Source organism: Fonsecaea monophora (genome assembly GCF_001642475.1).
Source record: "Fonsecaea monophora strain CBS 269.37 chromosome Unknown Scaff70, whole genome shotgun sequence".
NCBI classification, from domain to species: Eukaryota; Fungi; Ascomycota; class Eurotiomycetes; order Chaetothyriales; family Herpotrichiellaceae; genus Fonsecaea; species Fonsecaea monophora.
Genome location: NW_019174001.1, coordinates 111225 through 131851, shown reverse-complemented (window position 1 = coordinate 131851; position 20627 = coordinate 111225). Strand labels below are relative to the sequence as shown.

The 20627-nt window shown below is 51.9% G+C and overlaps 3 protein-coding genes across 3 annotated transcripts; 2 read left to right on the top strand and 1 right to left on the bottom strand.

Annotated features, from left to right (window-relative positions):
- Window positions 1-494: 494 nt before the first annotated feature.
- On the top strand, window positions 495-1982 carry AYO21_08276 (hypothetical protein; the record flags this gene model as incomplete). The annotated part of the gene is made up of 1 exon (XM_022658223.1): window positions 495-1982. The coding sequence occupies one exon, from the start codon at window positions 495-497 to the stop codon at window positions 1980-1982; it is 1488 nt and encodes a 495-aa protein (XP_022509496.1).
- An 8611-nt stretch (window positions 1983-10593) lies between these two features.
- Window positions 10594-14580, bottom strand: AYO21_08275 (hypothetical protein; the record flags this gene model as incomplete). Its single annotated transcript, XM_022658222.1, has 1 exon — window positions 10594-14580. One exon carries the CDS (start codon window positions 14578-14580, stop codon window positions 10594-10596), a length of 3987 nt encoding a protein of 1328 aa, XP_022509495.1.
- A 386-nt stretch (window positions 14581-14966) lies between these two features.
- AYO21_08274 (hypothetical protein) lies at window positions 14967-16945 on the top strand (the record flags this gene model as incomplete). The annotated part of the gene is made up of 2 exons (XM_022658221.1): window positions 14967-15154; window positions 15205-16945. The coding sequence occupies 2 exons, from the start codon at window positions 14967-14969 to the stop codon at window positions 16943-16945; spliced, it is 1929 nt and encodes a 642-aa protein (XP_022509494.1).
- Window positions 16946-20627: the final 3682 nt, after the last annotated feature.

Sequence of the window (20627 nt, the reverse complement as noted above, 5' to 3'; positions counted from 1 at the left end):
TGCCCTCGGTCTGACCAAAAGGAGCCTGCCACCTTCTTCATACGAATTGCGCCTATGGTCACCATGGCTGCCCTATATCAATGCACCTAATCCACGCTGTCAGACGGGCAACCAACTCCAACCACAAACGCCACGTCAGAATCGCTCTCTTTGTCATCATCGTCACTGTATTTTGTCTGTCGTCATAATCTCATGTCCTCCCCTCCTCCTCTCTACTGGTGCCGCTACCAGGGTTATCGGCCCTACCACCTACACCGACAAGTCCTCCTGCGATACCCAATCCAATCAGCGACAAGGGTTCAACAGAGACCTTTTGTGTGTTGATCATGTGTATCGGATATCGTCTATCCATGCTGCCTACTTGCCTACCCAGTATTGACCAGTGGCTCGTCAACTCCAACACAACCCTTTATATCTTTTGATGTAATATTTTTTGATGGTCTCCTGGTCTCGATGTCGATGTCGTCGGCCACTCGATCTGTCAGCCTCTGGCCATGCCTCTGATGGTGTCCATCCAGTATCTCTTCTTTGCCTCAGTGGCCGCTTCTTGTATTCCAGCATCGACGTTGCTCTTAATCTTCAACCTCGTGTGGATATCGCTCTTCCCAAGGACATCTGTCCATCAGCGTCTCAAAAGGGTGCCAGGGTTCCGGTCGAGGACGGTTTTCATCACCGGGGTCAACACGCCTCACGGGCTGAGACTGGCTAGGGCATTTCATAGCACAGGTCATAAAGTTGTTGGCGCTGACTACGAGCCTGATGGATTCCCTATCCACGTGCGCTTCTCCAATGCATTGAGCCGCTTCTACCGCCTCCCATCCCAATCCGACGATAGCCGCCACGTCGAGTACATCGCGTGTTTGGTCCGCATCATTGAGCAAGAACATGCTGATCTTTGGATCAACTGCATGGGCAGTGCAGATCCTAGCACAGAGGCGCAGGCGAGAAGTGTGATAGAGCAAAACAGCCCGTGCCAATGTTTCGCCCTCCGGGTGAATGATGTCCCCTATTTCGCGACAAGGGAAGCATTTCTCTTATACATGGCCAGCCAAGGACTACCGGTACCGGAAACACACTATGTCAAATCACGAGACGAGGTACACAATGTGCTTAACCAAGCGCGAGGAAGACGCAAGTACTTGCTTCATAGTTTGGACCAAAATGGGATTCCTGCCAGCTCGGCCCGGGCTGTGCTTCCACGGAGGACGCTTAGCCAAACATACAATACAGTGTCCCAGATGGCCATTACGACCACGATGCCCTGGAAGCTGGAACAAGACGTGGACGAACTGGAGAGATACCACACCTTTGCCATCATTGTCAGAGGCTCTCTCAGAGCCTTTGCTGCCAGCCGGTCGAGACATCCTGGCTGCTACCAGCTCTTGGAGCCGAAATCCGCCCTCAGTATGGCGATGCTGCGGTTTGTTCACACATTCGCGAGCAATCAAGGTCATGACTTCACCACCCACTTGGGTATCGACTTCTGTGTTGAAGAGCAGGTTACAGAATCTGGAGTGGCTCAGATCATTCTCCCCGTCCAGGTCTGTGTCAAAGCCCAGGCTGCGGCGCAATTGTTTCAGGGGCTGGGCGGTTCGGTCCAACTGACTCGAGCCTATCTCGAATGTTTAAATGCAGATCAAGTCAACACCGACAAGCAAGTGACGAGGCCAGCTTATGCAGCGGCTCAGCCCATGCCACAGGAAAATGGCGTAGCGACGCCGGACTCGAAGATACATGGAACGTACTGCTTTGGCCAGGATCTTCTGCGGTTGTGCTTTGAGCCGCTCCTTAGCCTGGCCACCTTCAAGATCGGTCTTGTTGATTATGTGCGACAGTTGATCCAGTTTTCCGGCCACTTGATCCTCTGGCAAGATGATTTATACGACTTTCAGGATCCAGTGCCCTTCTGGTGGTCTTACCAGGTCTTTATCCCATTGCGATTTGTCGAGACTGCTGTGGCTTGGACGCATGACTGTCCTTGATAAGTGGTGGAGATGTGATTCGGCGGACATTGCTGGGCGATTCTCAGGTGTCCGGAACGCGTCTATCACACGAACGACAGGAGCAATGACGTTCCGAGATTTCGACACGAGAGAAGTCCTTGCGTCCAAAATGATCCATGGATGTGCCACAAGGTCTGATCTTTCTCCGCTTGTGCTCTGGAATCTTCGTTCCACTCAGGTGCAATTGCTAAATCGCCGAGTTATCAATGAGTAGTCACCCCTTTCTGATAATTTGGTCCGGCCTGAGAGTCACCGCATCTCAATCTGAATCCAGGAAGACTCGATTCATTGGAGGTTGATCCCCGTCCATGAAACCCGAATGGCATGAGCCATGGTCGAGCACAGCTAGTATCTTTCGCTGAAAAGGAGGCGGGCATCGGCTGGGTGGTTGATTTCACGTCTGTAGAATGCGGACTCAAGCTCGGACAGCAATGAACTTGGCAAATCACCTTGGTGATCCCATGTGCAAGATTGAAAGACCCGCTACATACGATACTCGTACCTTTGCACCATCTTTCGCGGGCGAGGGTGGTCTTCCCAGTGGCCGTATTTGTGAGAATCGGGCTTTGTGGAAAATTGTGGCTGGCTGAAGTGGTCGGTTTCACGTCAAATATACAGCACGATGGGAAAATCCGACACTTGTAGCAAGGTTACAAGCGAAGAGAACTCGGGGTGTGCCGTCCCATGTCCTTTCTTTATAGGGAAGCCCAGGCGAGCAAAAGTCGTTTTCTTGATGGACCCGAGCTGAAAGGGGCATGAGGAACAGCGTCCAGTTTCGTGATGGGCTAGCGTGGGGTGTCCCAAGCGACCGCTTTCTCATTTCAGCGATGTGTTAGCGAGGCTGATTCGGCTGCAAAACGATGGCGTCCATTTCTCCCGTCTACATACCCACCCGAGCAGATTTCCAGCGCGAAAACACGGGTGAAAGCCGTGGCTGGCACCCTGGAGAAGTCGCCTTCCTGGACACCGATTGCAGACCAAAAGCAACCCTGCTCCCCCAAGGATTAAGGAAGCGATTGACGCGGGACTGCCAATGGTCCACTAACACTAACACTTGAACGGCCTTTGTCAAAGGGTCGGCGCGAGCGATGCGAGACAAGAACAATGTCCCTCGACACTGATACACTTATCCACTCGAGCAGCGCCTTCAGAGCGGAGGTCAAGGACAGGTCTCTAGGAAGTGCATAGGAGTCTGTGACTCGGATCAGTTGAGATTCCGTCAGGCGTCAAGGAACGGCATTGACAGAAGCCAGGGTGAGGAAGGAGCGCAAGGAGTCGGCGAACTGCGAGTACCTTCTCAACCATTGCGTGATCTCTTGCCCACTCCGCCACTCTCGAGAGCTTCCTCCTGCTCAAACCTATTCAATCAAGGGGCAACCAAGCACACCCCTTGAACAATCAGAGGACCCTATATCGCACTGGCATCAACCCCGGCTAGGGAGTGCCGAAACCCCAGGAAATGACACCAACTCGGCGAGAGAAAACCTGGAGTTCGATCCCCAGCTGCCACTACTGAGACCTTTGTGAATGCACTGGCACCCTTCTGGAAAGGGGTGGTGCTCAAGACCCGCGGCGTCTGGGCGATGGGTGATGGTGTCCTCGTTAATGGGGGTTGAAACGGGCGCCACGGTTGGTCGGCTGGTGGGCTCACTCCAGTCTTTGCACTTTGTGGAGAGTCTGGACCTGCGCCGAGTGCGCCGAGGACGGCCTCCTTGCATGCTATCCAGGCTATCGTGCTTCGCAGAAAGCGGTCATCTGCAGGAATTAGACGATGCTACCCCGCAAAAACTGTTGCGGCCCCATGGGACGGAGGGTGGAGCGGAAAAAGCAAATTTGGTGGCGGTGAGTCCGTTGGGTTAGAGTTGTCTCTGCCGTGTCAAGTGACGGAGGCGGCGAGGAATGAACTACGTAAACACTGGAAAAAGGGGGTGAGGGAGTTTGTACGTACGAAGTAGGTCTTCGAAGGGGAGAAGAAAATACAAACAAGATAATCATAGTGACAAGTGACCAACAAGGGCCTCGATCAATTCTGTTTCTTCGCCCACGTTGAAAGGGGGAGAAATGGCTCGGAACTAGGGCAGGAAGCGGCCCTTTTGAGGGGTTTCAAAATCAGGTTATGAACACGAACTTCGGCGTGCACATCCGGGGCCAGGATCGCTCTTACTTTGTAACGATCTGTGTGACCAGCAGTGACAACCTAGGTGACTAGTGACCGGGTGACCAGGGAGCAAGGAGCAAGGTGCAAAGAGCAAGCGAGGGGGCTGGAAACTAATGGAGCGCAAAGAAATTGATTATCGTGAGGAAGGTGATGGTGTCGAACGTAGGCAGGCAGGTAGGTAGGTATACGTGTTCAGCCGTGGCTTTGAATCTTTGACAGAGTAGCGAGGAAAGGGGGGGTTGAGCGAGTGAGTCATGCGCAAGGCAAGAGAAGAGATAGAAGACTGTAGGAGCACCAGGAGGGTGTGCAGGGTGTATGTGTGTGGAGGTTCTCAGCGGCCTGCCTGCCTGCCTACACCAGGCATCAAATAGTGGGATGAAAATGGTGGTGCATTGCGAGGCTGGCAGCTGGCTAGGCGAGAGGATGAGTACCTCGTACATGAGTTGATGAGTTGATGAGTTGATGACAATGGGAATGGAAATGAGATGGCGGTGATAGTGCCATGTGAGTATCTACCTACCTACCTACCTACCTACGTGTAATAGTATACATGGATCTCAGAGCCTCTACCTCGTACGGTAGATGCAACCTCTTTCAAACTGCAACGTACTTTTTCTTTTCCTCCTTGTGGAGGCCCTGCCCCCCGCAGGCTCAAACATTATTTATTGGGGTTCTCCGCGGGGTCCCTTACCTACTCCGTACTTGCCCAGCGCTGTGGTAGCCCAAGCAGCCCAGCTCCCTAGGTACCCAGGTGATAGGTCCGATACAGGCAGGACTTGGCTTCTGACAGACTCCGTACGTACCTCGTAGCTCGTGCGTACTCCGCACCTTTCATGCATATGTCGCATCGCCTACAGGACGTGAGGTATGTACACATGTAGGTTCTTCACTCCACAGACTCAACGAAGTGCAAGGTACAGGGCACGAAGGCATGATGGGGATAAGACGTACCCATGTACCCATCCAGTCCCATCTATGTGCATACTGTACGTAGGTGGCGGGCGGTAGGCAGGTAAAATACAAACTTCCCTCTGCCGCCCCCTCTCCTTTTCGGACTCCGAGCAGCATCGATGCATGCAGATAGATGCACCCTCGTCCACATAGATGGGCCGAAATAATACCTGTTCCAACACCCCTAGGTACGGGGGATACTCGATAGAAAAGGTTGCATGAGACGGAAAACTTGTGGAGCATAAGAATCTTCGGATGACCATATTGTTATGTTACCCGTTGTATCTACAAACCTACTCTCCATCGGTAATGGGCCCCCTAATGATATTGTACCTCGTCGTTTAGAACTTGACCATGTTTTCCCTGTTTTTTTTTGGCCCCCCGTTTCGAAACTCAATTGCGCGTGTCCGTGTGTGTTCACTTGCTGTGTACCTCGTGCGTTGGATGCCGTTTGCCCCCGTTTCGTCGCTCGTGCTCGTGTTTTCTCTAGCCGTGTGTGTTTGTGTGGGGTACTTTACTTGCCTACTCGGTACATGGGATGGGCGATTGTTTTGTGTCTCGAGTGGAGAAATTGGACTGGCCGGTAGCTCAAATGTACAAAGTACTTGTCGCGCGGGAAATCATTTTCCTACAACGAGTAAGAGTGAAAGTAAGCGTACGAGGGACCAGTGGCCTCCCTCTTGCTGCTTGTGCCCCTGTGCCCCATCCGTCCATCTATCTCCTGCATTTCGCGGTATCCATATAGACATATGTACATACCTACCAAGGTACATGTACCTGCACCTGCACCTGCATCTGCAAGCACCGAGAATATCCTCCCTCACGCAGGGGAAGACAGCGATGGCGCGATCGATCAGGCGGTCAATAATGCAAGGGGAGGGAGGGAGGGAGTGAGAGGAGAGGAGAAGTCACCAGGATGCATGTATGGACGGACAGCCAGAGATGGAGACCAAGCAAGTGACAATAATGAAGTCAAAAGTAGTTGAGCCAACTTGTTTTTGTGGGGGGTAGTTCCCAAAGCAGCAAGCCCATGGTCACTGTACGAGGTCACTGGGGGCACAAGGGTGACAAGAACCAGAAAAACAAAAGCTTCAGGCGAGATTTTGAGTTTCTGCAGCGTGGCTCAGAGACCAACAATGGGGGACAGGTGTGGGAACCAAGCCTCGCTCTCCGCAGAAAAGTGACACGACGAGGGGGCTCTTCGTGCCCAGCGGAGAAAGTATCCACACCATTTTGCCAGTGCAAAGTGGAGAGGCAGCGGATAGCCCGGCGGGAGGGTAGATCCAGAGGTTGGCGAAGGAGTGAGATTGATGGGGAGATAATAAGAGATGAGATTGAGCAAGCTATGTAGAAGTAGCTTGGAGGGCACAGGAGAGACAATAATCGTGTGTTGGTCAATCTCGTTGTTTCTGTCAGAGGCCTCGGGTCGCCAACTCAATGGCTTCAAAGATCCCGTATGGTAATGCTAAAGTAGAACTATTTCTCCGCCATTTTTGTTTGATGAATCGACAAATCATGACAAAAGAAAAACAGTGAGGAGGCGAGTGCTGTGCTCCTGATCCATCAATTTCCTGCCAAATGCCGTCAAGAAAAAAGGAAAAAGAAAAGAACGGCTTCCCTCGATGTCTGGTGCCATCCACCTGTCCATCCCATCACAACCAACCTGGTCTTCAAGGCTTTCCTTCTTGCCCTGTATACTGTTAACATCTTGATGTCACACTCGATTGAACCCCAACAATCTTGTGTCCCAGCCTGCGCCCCGTCGAATCTAGATGCTTTGCTTGATGCAGAACATGGACCAAACACCAGTGGCAAAAGTCCATCGCTAGCAACTGTCGAAGAACGCCATGCAAATGCGCAACTCGTGAGCCTTCACAAGGACCAGAAACGCTTGCAAACCGCTCCGTATTTTACCCAAATCCTCTTCGTTCTCATAATAGTCAAACCAACGCCAATGTAAATGCAGTAAACTTTTGTTCCATATCATCCTAGCCATGCTTAAGACGCAATGAAGATTAAAGCCGGTAATGGACATCTGTCTCTTCAAAAGCTCCGACGTGAGCAGCCCGAGTCGTCATCATCATATTCCCGTGGTAATTCATAGCAATAGTCGAATAATATACCGATTCATGGCCCTCTCCAAGAGGCTTTCGCTTCTTCATTGCCCTGCATCGATACTCGTCTTTTCAAGGTCCTAGTCTGATCAAATGATCCCGCATAATGTTTCAGATCATTTTGGGCTTGTTCGGACAACTTGGGGCTGACTGGGCGAGAGATCAGAGAGGTGGAGAGCGAGTTCGACGACGAGGTCCGGTGAATAGAGAAGTCGTATGCTGGTGGAAGGTAGAGACCGGTGGTGGCAATATTAAGAGAAGGGCGTTGTGGCGAAGAGATGAAGGCGGTGATACTTGTGTCACGGGGAGAGGAGGATGGTGTCGACGACGCAAGGGTATAGTGATCGAGTTGTGTTAGACGACATGCCGATGAGCAAAAGTTTGTGCCGTTAGTTTGACGATCGCAGGACAGGCAGAAGTCTCCGAGAAGGAAATCCATGTTGTTGTTGGTCTGTTGTACGACGATGGAAGGAGAGATGGTAGGGTTCCAGTGACTAGAGAGGCTGAGGAGAGAGATTCGTTCAAGAAGGTCTGGTAGGTCTGGTGGGTGACGATTTATATTTCCTCTGGGGGGGAGGGTATCGCAAGGCCACGGGCTGACCAATGTGGTGGTTGTAGCCGTGTGGCAGTGGTGGGTGTCAATCAAGGGTCACGCAGGCAGACTTGTATCTCATCCTCAGACACGGCTGACGTTTGAGGTATCTTTGGATATAAGAGGGTGTGCCAGAGGCTGAGAAGCTATTCAGGTTCAAGATGGTAATGAATCATGAAATGTGGTCTTCGGTGTGTTTCTGAGAAGGAGGGTAATGGTGAGTGTGTGTGTGTGTGTGTGGTGAGTGAAAATCAAGACCTGGTGATGGGAGGATTCGGCCTTCTAGTAGATAAAGAAAATGTAATGCACATTGAGAAGCGTGGAGGTTGAAAGACAAGGGCCCAACAAGATGGGCAGAGGAGGGTGCCTGATCGGGAATGGCATTGGTGTCTGAAGGCGGCAGTAGCCTTGAGGGAAAAAGAGGGGAATCAACTAAGCTGGTTTGGATGCTGGATGCCCACCAAGTCATGATGGAGCTGAGGGGGGTGGTTCCAGGGGTCCCACCCTGCAGCAGCAGCCTAACACTTAACTAGAACACCCTGGTTGGCGAGGAGCCAGCAGCCAGCGGCCAACAGCCAGCAGCAACCGGCGAAACAGCAAACAGCGCTGTTGTGCACCTTCGCACCCTGCAAGCCTCGAAAGTGGCCTTCACGGCCCTGCCCGTCTCATCTCCAAGCTGTCGCCTTCACACCACCAACACTGGACACAAGCCCATCCTCACTCAGATACTCACTCCACTTTTTCAATGCACACACACTGTCTCTCACACACACACTCACGCATTCTCACTCACTCATACTCAGACACCCAGTAACTCCGCACTTACGAGGATCATCTATCCACCACGGGTCCTTCGGCCTGAGGCTTCTCCCTCGTCCCATTCCCTGGCTTGCCTGGCCACTTTTTTTCCCTTCCCGCACCTTGCCCTCGCTCCTCACTACCCCGTCCTACCGCCCTGATCCTCCGACATCTCGTCTGCCCTCGTTGGCCATCTGCAGCTAAACGAATCCATTGATCACAGGCCTCCCAATCCTGGCAATCGTGCCTCCCACGCAATCAAGGCACCGTCCAATCCGCTCTCTGCAGCCAGCCGACTCCTTTGCCTCCTGGACTGAGAAAGCTTAGACCAAGCCTTCCCATCCTCGCTACGGTGGTAGCAGAGTGAGGAGTACGAGTCCTCGCACTGACCTTTTCCAAGACAGTTCGCAGTGGCGCTAGTTTTGACGGCCAGAGCCAAGGTGGGATATGCTTGTTAGCAGTAAGAGACTGGTAACATTACGCAGTGCTCCAGCGATGTTTGATTGTGTGCAGAGTCACCGGACCCTCTGCTGTACACCCTCCGAGTCACAAACTCTGTATGTACCCGTTCGAGGCGCCCTCATTACCCCGTGATCATACCGCTGCTCGGTCAACCAAGCATGAACAAAAGGAGGGTTTATCAGGCCTTTGCTCAGCCCTAGCGGTATCCTCCGTGCTCAATAACCGCTGACACAAATCTTATGGGCAAGTACCCGTTCGTGGTCATGCTATCCGCTGAGCTCGTGAGATTGTATTTTTGTTCTCGAAGTCTCTGCCGCTTCGACTGCGCTCTGGCAGTTCTTTGAGGCCCAAATCACCCAGATTCGTGGCTGGATTTTCCAGGAATATGCCCCGTTCTTCCCGTTTGGTTACCTCGAGAGTTTCCACTATTCCCACTGACATGGTTCATTAGGCCAACCAAGGGACGGACCTCGCCCTCGGCCAGGTTTAATTCGTTGCCCGTATGCAAAACCTCCCACACCATCGAATTTGCGGTCTAGAGCTGCAGCAGCGCTACGCACAAAACGCTTGGCTGTCGTACGGTTTATACTCGAAGGCGTGGGATGTTATTTCACTGTGAGTGGCCTCTCTTCCTGCAGTCCCAATCAATATCATGTGCAAAGAGCGCACGGTTGAAAATTTATTGGGTATTTCCCAGTGCCTCGACACGTCTGAAATTATCCAGCCCACGCGGGTCAGGCACGAGCCATTTATTCCCGTGGTCGCTGTGCCCATGCTGCCCGTCTAGCTGAGTCCTATCTCCGAGTAAGATGCTGACCTCGGAAGATGCAAGGATAACTTTTTTTTGTTTCCTTTGTGGGAACGACGTCAGCGTGCGAAATCACATTCCCCCAATGCCTCCCTCGCTGTTAGACCAAGTCCAGTCACGATATCTACCTAGCTGAGGCAAGATCCGGCTAGCTGCTCGGCTTGATGCAGTAGCTCCAACGTCCCCCCATGCGGAATAATTACCTATCGGTGGGGTAGAGTTCGAAACAACACTATGTCAGTCTCATCCAGCCAATCCGCGGCCACAATCAGGGACTCCAAGCAGAAATGAAACCGCTCGAAGACGACGCAAAAACCCTGGTTCATTCAAAAATCACACCAGCACTCAAACTTTCTGTCTTGATATCTCGAGTTTCACAAAGCCTACAACTCGCCACCACGGTAACTCATTCTTATCTACCTCGGCAGGTTTGGCATCAGGTAACTAATCTTGCCAGGCCTCGTCCTATCTCGACACCGCTCGATTGCTCTCCAAATCTTGCGGCTAGGGGTATTGATAATAAGCGCTTCGACGTCCCCATTCTTCCTCGCTCTCGACCCAGATATGGCTATTGGACAACCCTGAACGATCTTCCATCCTTGAATCACATCATATTTCTGTATTAGTCCTGAAGTGGTCTAGAGTGAACATGTGACACACTCCGTCAAAACTCACATACAAGCAATCCGCACCGAGGATCTTGGCAGTTACTTGAAGTCCGGGTGAACTGGTAACGGCACCATCCGTCGCTGCTCACGGAGTTCCTTTTTGGTAAGAGCGTTCTGCTCCAGACGTCGATCAACAGGGTTATAGAGACCTCGTCCTCCTGAGCGCGGAGTTCCTGTCCGAGCCAGGTTCTCTCCTGAGGGAATCGTTGGATGACCAATGTATGCGTCGCTAATTGTGCGTGGGAGTGACACATCACGTCGGATCTTCTCCAATATCCCAAGGTGCTTCCTCTCCTTGTGCTGTTCTCGACGCTTGGTTTGTTTTGCATCTTGTAGGTCCCTCTGTTTGTAGTTCACGCTCGGGGAGACAGGGATTTGCCCTTCATATAGTTCTGCCTGGTGTATCTCATGCGCTTCCGTCATGGCACTAGATGACTTCTTATCGCCTATGTTGCGTATTATAGCGTCCTCAAACCCGACGAGTTCTGTAACGGGGATGTGGTCTGCCGGTGATTTACTTCCCAATACACCAGACCGATCCGGCTCTGCGGATTGCCGAGGACGCTTCGGCGGATCTGCCCTGACTTTTCTCCCACGAAGGAGCACCCCTTGTATTCGGTCCCTATGGTAGGGCATGCTTTGGACAAAGCGGCAGGTTTGGGGAGCGGTCTTCCGGAGAGCGGTGTATGTGGCCTTGTCGCCCTCTGCGGCAAGTCTGTTTGCTTTGAGCAGGACGCTGGCAAGGTGGACTGCAGTGTAATAGGTTGGCATCAGCTGCCCCGGATCCTTTTTCTCAATATATTTCCGGGAAACGATTATTGGAGGCGATCCCTGGGATGTTTTGGATGACAGCCACTTCCCACGTCGTAAGACCGACCATGGCGGAGTATTGGCAATCATCTTCTGCTCGAAGAGTTCATAAGCAAGGAGCCAGTGTTGTTGATCTTTCGACAGTGTCAAGGTTTGAATATACATGTTCCAATTCTTACTGGTCAATGCAAAACCAACTGCCTCTAGCTCAGCCACGAGGGTTACAGCACGAGATTGGAGGTCGCGGACGGACAAACCGTGCAGGTACCGTGTCAACGGTGCTTCGAAAATGTATTTTTGCGAGGGAAGGATCGCCAGCCCGGGCTCATTCAATGGACCAGAGGGCGGCAGATTCTGTGGAATCATCGACTCGAACGAGAAGTCCTCCTTTCCGATCAGCGAAGAGTCGGGTAGACCTATTGGCCTTAGCGGCAGAAGTTGCTGGGTGTCAGTGGTCGTATTTTCCCCAGGGACTTGCTTTCTGGTTGCACGGGAGAACCTTCTTGCTGTTTGGATACCGCATTCAAGTATTTGTTTCCAAGTGGCCTCGACTTCCTCCCAAGCATGATTTTCAGTTGAGACCATCAAGCGCCTAGTCAGAAACTGGATCGAGGTAGAAGCAGCATCGCCTAAGATGAGGTAGGACGACTGAGCGAGAGATTGGAATCTCTGAATGAGCTTTTCTGCGTGCTTGATCTGACCTCTTGCCGTAAGAAGGTCAATAAGATACTCCAGATATACCGTTGGCACAGCATCGACGCCTCGACGGCGGTGCAGACCGGGTTGTGGTTGACGTGCTGCTCGATCCGGCGTCGAGAGCTCGTGTAGGATCTCTTCCAAATACTGAGCAGCAAATCGTGGCCGCTCATTTGAGATAGAATTTCGACTAGCCTGAAGATGTAGCATCGCAAGGCGTGGACTGGCGCCGATCCTAGGAAACCTCTCAACCATTTCTTGGTAAACAATATTGGCCATATTTCTGTCACCTTCTTTTGCGAATCCGTGCAGTATGATGGCATAGTGAAAGGGTGTGGCGGCAAGTGTCTGACTCAAGCTCAAAGTCCTGAGTATCTGAAGCGCATCCCGAGTCTTGTTCAGAACCACGAGCGCTGTCATGAACGCAGCGTGAGTCATGGCATCCGGCTCGACTCCCAGTGCACTCATGCTTTTCTGAACACGGAGCATACCATCAGAATCTGCTGCGAAGGCGTAGTGACGTAGTAGATAATTCCACATTGTGACAGGCGAACCCTGAAGATTGGCAGCGGTGGCTGCTTCAGCTAGCCTTTCGGCGGCCTCCGCTTGGTCATTGACACAGTATGTTTGTATCAGACCAGTGACCAGTCCATATGACCCTTGTACTTTATTTCGCTGGGCTTGCTCAAGGATATCGAGCACAGTATCGGTGTCACCAATTCTTGAGAAGATACCCATCAGGGTTGTAAAGGTGAACGCATCCGGCGCAACACCCTCAGCCCTCATCTTGTCAAAGACTTCAAAAGCCCGCCAAGGTTTGAGAGATCTGGAGTGGGCATAAAGAAGGATATTCCAGCAATAAGAGTTCGGGCGTATTCCATGGTCGATCATCGACTGAAACTCCTGTTCTGTCCCTTGCACATCTCCCAAGCGAGCATATGCATACAGGAGAGGCGTATAGTATGCCACATCAGTAGGCCGGGAGTGGGCTTGACAAAGCCGAATGAATACTTGCTGGACACCGTCGACGTCGCCCTGAGCAGCCAGGGCTGACAAGACTTTCTGGTAACTCTTTTGATCTGCAACACCGTGGAATTTTGAAAATTCGTCCAGATAGCGGTTATACGTTTCAACGAGAGCTCCTTCACGGCAGTGTATCGACAGCAACGAACCAAAGGTCTGGGGTCGTGGAGGTACCTCCGGGAAACTTGACCGAAGTGTTTTATACACGAGATCAGCCAAAGTTCCCCTGTCCGGTCTGATGGCGACTTTGTTGATGGTGTGGATGGCAGTGACATAAAGAGATGGATTCGATAGGGAGAGGTCGTTCGAAAGTTGAAACAGATGCTGCAGTCCTTGCGGTGTGACAATGCTCATAAGTGTACCATTTCTGACTAGGGCATTCAGAAGCTCGTGAAATAGTGTTGAGAGAATTCCTGAATGCTTCATGGTGACTGCTGCCCGCTCCCGCAGCTTTGTTCCGAGTTGATAGATTGCGAATGGTAGATCGCGGTAATTGCCTATCTCCTTTGCAATGGCAAGGCGAGTCGGAGATGTTTGCCCTGCGCGAAAAGGAACTCGTTTGAAAGAGGTGTCCCATACTGAAGCAGCAGTGTTCCAGAGCTGGTTTGAGACAGCATGCAATAAGAGGAATACACTGCAGCCCTTTTGCATATTCCGTTGGGTGGCGCGAGCATTGATTCTCAAAGCTATACGGTAGTTGCCAGCGATTAATGCGCATCGAACAGCTCGCTCATAATCATCTCGAGTCCTGTGCTCTTCGTCGATCAGTCTGAAGGCACTTAAAGCGTGACTTTGGTCCCGCCTCCTGCTCGACTTGGAAAGGAAATGGAAGACTTCAGGTGCGTAAGCTTGCTGGTTCGGAATCTGGTTGAACAAGGCCCAAGCACGGTCAAAATGAGCGCTTTGCGACTCTGCCTGCACATCCTTATTGACATCAAGAATATGTAAGAGGTGTTTTTCTGCTTCACTGATGGCCTGAATGGAGTGTTCGTTCCATGCCTCTTCATGCGCGTCTGCGGTAACCGCACCATCGTCGCTTTCTCTTGCAGCGTCCTCAATTATATGTCTTGGAAGATCCGATTGTGGATAGCGAAGAAGTACATCTCCCAAATGCTCCTCTTCCCTGATAGCTACGGCAACAGCTTTGTGCGAAGACTTCGTGGATCTAGTATAGGTTCGAGAGGATGAGGATTGAGGACCGGCAGAATATCGATCGGATGTTGAGGTTCGCACTCGCGATCGACGAGGGATCTCGACGAGATCGTTTAGCGAGGACTGTCTCGGGGATGGTAGAGCGGACTCGCCGCCAGGTGGATTTGGACGAAGAGCTCGGATGCTGTTGAGGTACAATGGCCACCAGTGAGGGACGTCCAGCTGGTTGCCTCCATTTTTCCAGAAAGAGGGACCAAGCGCACGGTGTGTGCGAACAGGAGGCTCGAGGCGTCGGAGAAAGAGTTGGGAAGCTGGTTCAATGCATGCTGCAGTACGCTCTATCATGCCACGATCGAGACAGTCGACGTATGGTCTAGCACAAGATGAAAATTGCTAACTGTGGTGACGGACTGTCTTTCTGACATATAGAGATAAGTGGGAAAGTCACAGAAATGACAACGCGAAGGGAGAGGGTGAGATGGAAAGCCAATGTGAAGCGACGATATGTATCAGGTGAGAGAAAAGTCGAAGGGAAATAATAATAAACGAAGTGTACGAGGTATCTGAGCCTGCGTTGGATGGTAGCTCGCTAACGCCGCTTGCGCCGCAGCGCCGCGACTAACTGCACACATTGGAATTATCCCCACATTTATGTCTGCCCTCACTTCTCGGTAGCGCTGTGATAATTCTGGCTTCTTGCGCAACCATCTCTTGCTCGACTGGCTTCCACCATGGATATCACCAGATCGATCGTCTCCGAGCGCGAGCGGGCTTTGCTAGGAGGGGACTATGATGCCTATCATGCGCAAGCCACCCGCAAAATCCACAACCTCCGCAGGCGACTCGGTGCCGCAACTCGGGGAAGAAAATACACTCCCAAAGCTCCAGTGACCGCAGAAAATGTGGCCAAAAACGCAGAGTAAGAGCATCATTTCACGAACAGAACCGGTCGACTGACTGTGTTTGAAGATGGGTGCAACTGCTTCTAGCCAGCTCCGAACGGGCATGGGCGTCTTCGATGGCCATGAAATCGGCCCAGTCGGCAGAGAATACTCAGAAACCCATGCCTGGTTCCACGAAAAAACAAATTGCTTCCAGGCTCCGAAGAGCCATCACCTACGCCGACAACCTCGTGACTGTTCTGCAAGATCGCAGCACGACTGGCGCACAAGCGATAGACGAACTCGAAGCACGTGCTTATCTCGCCATGTTAAGAGGAAGTCTGGATTTTGAGAAGGGAAGATGGCAGGAATGTATTCAACATTATTCTATCGCCCAGGTTGTGTACACGACATTAGCACGCACATCGAAGACGGACACGTACAAAGAATTGTTATCGGGCATCGTGGACCCCAGCATTCGTTATGCCGCATATCAGATGAAGATGCCCCGCACCAGGACCATCAATGATATCGCCATTGAGAACTTTCCCAAGAGTGAAGCTGCTGTCAGGAGCACAGTCGAAGACATTAATCCACAGGCGTTCTCGACAGGAACTGAGGCGGCTCCTACCAAAGGAGGACCTAAGGAAATCCCCTCTACAATTTCTTGGAGGAGTAGGAAAGTGAATTTGGAAGACGCCAATATATCTCAAGCTCTTGGTTTCTCTAAAGAACGGGAAGACGAGTTGGACAGCACCTACAAATCCTTCAAAGGTGGATCTGTAAGTGCCAAAGACCTAGCAACCGCGTACGAAGAAGTCATCACGGCCCGCCAGGATGCCGCCGATGCCACGAAGACCGCTATCGACGAGCTGATTGCCGAAGGTGTTGACACTGGTGATTCTCGGCTGCAGTCTTTGCAAATTACCCGTACGGCCGTCAACTATGCCGTGATCGAATGGCGGATTGGGCGCAATAGAATCCTCTGTGGTGCTGATGACGATGGTATGGCCTTTGAACCCGAGAAGCCGACCAAGAGCTTGAAGCCACGCAAGGACGGCAAACCTCGCGCGCCCAAGGAGGAGAGTTCGGGCCGCAAGCTATCGAGGCTGCGCGAGAGGGTTGCTCTGTACGACTCTATTCTGCAGAGTCTCGACGCTGTCAAGGAACTACCCGGTGTCATTGCGGACAGTGCTTTTGTGGATGAGCTTGATGCAAAACGGGCATACTTCCGTGCGTTGAAGTGTTTGGCTGTTGGCCGCTCACATGCGATCAGTGACCATATACCAAATGCGCTGGCCTTGTATGCTCGAGCACTTGAGTTGGCGGAAGCAGCCACAGCTACATTGAAAGCAGCGTCCGCTGACCACAGTTCTGCACCACCAAAGCTCGACCTATCGATCCAGCGTCTCACGCACACCACCGCCACCCTCAGCAAACTGGTCACTCAATTCCGTGCCCTAGCTGACCTTGGATCCCTCGCAAGAACAAGTCAGCCAACCCCGAAAGACACGACCCAAGCAACCGCAATTAAACCTGCACCTCTCATCGAGCGTCTTTCACACAACGAATACATCCCAAACGTAGACCTAACCAATCTCGTCAACTATCCTCCCAAACTCCGCCCGGTCCCCGTCAAACCACTCTTCTTTGATCTGGCATGGAACTACATCAAGTACCCTGGCGAAAAGGGACCCGAAACCGAAGTCGTAGGGGCCGAGGACGTACAGATGGGAGGAATCGGGGAAGAAGTCAATGGAAAAGTCGACAAGAGCGAAGAGCAGCAGAAACCCGCGGCGAGAAAGGGATGGTTTGGATTTGGACGCTAAGGGTGTGTTGCGCATGGCAAATACTCCTGCAAGGATGATGCAGAGTTACACCTCGAGGCCAAAGCGGTTCACGCACCTCTCAGCTGGGCAAGGGATGCATTCAATCGAGCTCCCGACCAGTCGGCAGGGATAGGGACAGGGATGGACAGAGTCAGAGCGACGGTGGCAATGGCAATGAAAGTGACAACGACAGAGACAGTGAACCACGACAAGGATGACGCTAAAGTGTTAATGAGTGCTGAATTGGATCGCGCGCGATAGTGAGCGTGATAGTGATAGGATAGCTTACACTGATCGAGCCTCGACCAAAATCCAGAATCTAGAACCCAGAAGGCGATGAGTGATGGATGACGGATATACCGATTACTCTAATTACCATCGAACAGACACTTACTTACCTCCTCTCGGTACGCAGGAAGACACGACAATGTGTATGTATGTAGACGAAACAAGCCTGGGAACACATGTACCTACGTAGCTACCTAGTATGTAGGTAGTATGTACTCGGTACATTAAACAGAAACCAAAGGATCCCTCCCTGTCTGCAGCCCGCTGGCTGATGGTGGTGGCGCCAGGAGCTTTGAAACCCGACGGGTGAACCGGACGGGACATGTACCCAGGATGCCAGGATGCCAGGTCGTCTGTATCGAGTACTCCGTACCAGGTACCAGATATTACAGAAATGAGGCAGGAGATACGTACCTACCTACCCTAACATACCACATGACCACCATATACCATCACATGAACCTAACAACACATGTATGCGAACTTGTCGTCTTATCTCAACCTTGTCTCATCTCATGTCATCTCGTATCGCCTCTTCCCGGATAATATCATTCGCACTCGAGGTACCCTCGTCTCGCCTAGCCCGGCCTCGCCTCTCTCCGCTTCGCTTCTTTTCATTCCATTCCATTTCGTCATACGAAGTGTTTCCTGACACGTGGCATTGCCAGGGCGAGATTCACTCGTCATAAACACACAAGGTAATGAAAAAAAAAGGGTTTCAGGGTACGAGGGTGGAAAAAAAGAAAAAAAGAAAAACCCCCGAGCAAATGGGTGCAGTGTCCGTTTCGTTGGGTGCGGCCAATCGGTCGGTCACTCGGTCACTTGGTCGGGATCCCTGTCCAGCTGAAAACCATCATCAGCACAGACCAGCGCACAACCACACCACACCACACCCACAAATCACGACGACCATTTTTTTTCACTCGTATGCTGCTGCTAGGTGGTCTCCCAGCCTCACGGCTACTTCCACCCATTCCAGATATGCAATGCAAACGGGATTCGGGGGCATCGCCGTGGTCCACTGGTGGATTATAATTAATCTCTGTAGGTATACCATCTGCAAAAGACGCCTCGCTAGCAGAGGCGTTGATAGCCTGACAATTCCAAAAAGGGCCTATTCCAAAGCCCAAACAGTGTTGATCCAACCCAGAATCCACCCACCCCGTTGATCCATTCAAAAGAGCTTCCATTCGTGTTCCATGTGCGGGGTATATCTAACTTTTTGCATCTTTGGCGCTTGATCCGGTCCAGCCGAAGTCCCATTTGGACCACGCCAAACTTACCAAGACCTCTTGCAATGACTATCGTCGCCGCGTTGCCACGTTGACAGTTCCACGAAGGGATCCCGTCTGGAATTGGGGACAGATCTGCAGAGGAGTTGTCGTCTATTCAATGGTAGCCGAAGTCGCCGAACCCGCCGAGCGACAGTCTTTCAGCTCCAAGGTCATCATTCGGGTAGGAGTCGTGGCTTGAGAGTTCGACGCTCAACGCCTTCCCTCAAACGTCAATGTCCTTCGCCTCCAGACAATTCGTGCATCTTGTCCATCACAGAAATGCTCCGTGCCATCAAATTTGCAGTCCTGGCGGAGCAAGCCGCCCTGTTGCGAAGGCTGTGGGTATGAATGTCGTCTCCACGAGGAGTCGGGCTCGTCATAGATGCTGTGTGTTTCGTCACTTGGGCCTGCATTTGCCATAGCACCCAATTTTCGACCCCTGGCTCTCACTTCAAAGTCCACCTTTCTCGCGTTCGCAGCTTTTGCCGCAGATGCCAGATACCCACTTGTGACTGGACCTGACCGCATCGGTGAAGAGTCGTGAACAGTATGAGAGGATCCCGTCAAAGGCACCATTGATCGTGTCAAATGTTGATCTGAATGTTTTGAACCTTGGTCTTTCGGATCCGACTCTAGGGCGTGTTCTCTGAGGTCTGACCGCTGACCTTGATTCCGGGTCTGTCGGAAGAGGATGAGGATGCAAAGAAGAATGCAAAAAGAAAGCGCATAGATGGTATGGATGAGAAGACATTCCAGATTGGTCGGTTGGCTGGGATCGACCTGGTGTGGTGCCATTACTGTAGAGCGTGAGAATGCTTCATCTGAAGCACTCGAGAAAGGCATTTTTGCTGATGCCGTGATATACCATCAACGTAGTCGAGACGAGGGAGACGAGCACAGACAGGACATTGACCAAAAAGACCTACCATCTAGAGACTTGCCGAGCAGGGCACTTTATATCACTGGATCTCGTGCATCCTTTTTTCGTCGGATACGGGCTGTGTGACCTCGCACAGACACGAGGGCAAAAGTATGGCACCAATGGGGCGAACCGTCGAATATAGTGCTATGCGACAGATCTAGATCCCGGGAACTTGCTGCTGTAGCTTGGACCAAATGGATAGCAGTCTTCCCCATGCACCAGGTCAAGGTTGGAGCATGGCTGGCTGGCTTGTTGGGCGGGACGGTTGGAGAAAGCATACTGGAAACGCTCTGAGGCATAGAGGCAGGCAGACCGTCGGCAAAGGGGGGACAATCTCCGTGATGGGCGCCATCGTGTGGTCATCAGACATGGGGAAATTGACAAAATCAGCCATAAAGTTGCAGTCCGATGATGCAAATGGTGTGAGAGGGAAGACCCAAGAAAAAGAAAACGGTGAAGCTCAGCTTGAATGAGCAGACGCCGCTGGGGCAGGGATGATGGTGGGGAAAGGCTTTGACCAGGTCGATAACCGAAGCTGGTGGTAGAGTTTCGAGTTCAGCTCGCCTGATAAACGCCCCTTTTCGGGCTTGAGGTGGAGGTCACAGCGCGGCTAGGAGGTTGGGCGGACACGGCTGTCCCACCCACAGCCTGTGTTATGACCAGTGCAAGGCCTGTCTTGCCTATCAAACCTTGACGTTAATCAAGGAGTTGGCCTTACGTGTAATGAAGATACGAAGTCAGGAGTGAGCGAGGAGTGTGCGTCAAGCTGTGAGAGGACAAAATTTTGATGAGATTGCGACCACAGCTGGAGTGGAAGAGGAAGAGGAAGAGGAAGAAGCACAACACGAGGCGCAGGCAAAAGGCCAAGAATGTGTGTGACGGACATTTGACAGAAACAGACAGACGGCTTGCTGCTTTTAGCCACCGCGTGGTAGCATCATGGCCTAGGCCACCTGATGTACGTGACTCTTCGCCCAACGCTTTCCATGTATGATTGAATCCTCAGGTGGAGAAAACCAAAGCCATGTTGTCAGCTCTGGGGAGAACATACACAACTGTTCTGGACATCTGCTCGGCATTTCGCAAACATAAACCTCCGTGTCGTTACTACGTAGGCACCCCGGGTCCCGAATACCTATACTATATATAGCTAATCAATGAAGAGACAGGCCACAGTCTAAACACCAGAAAAACGGAA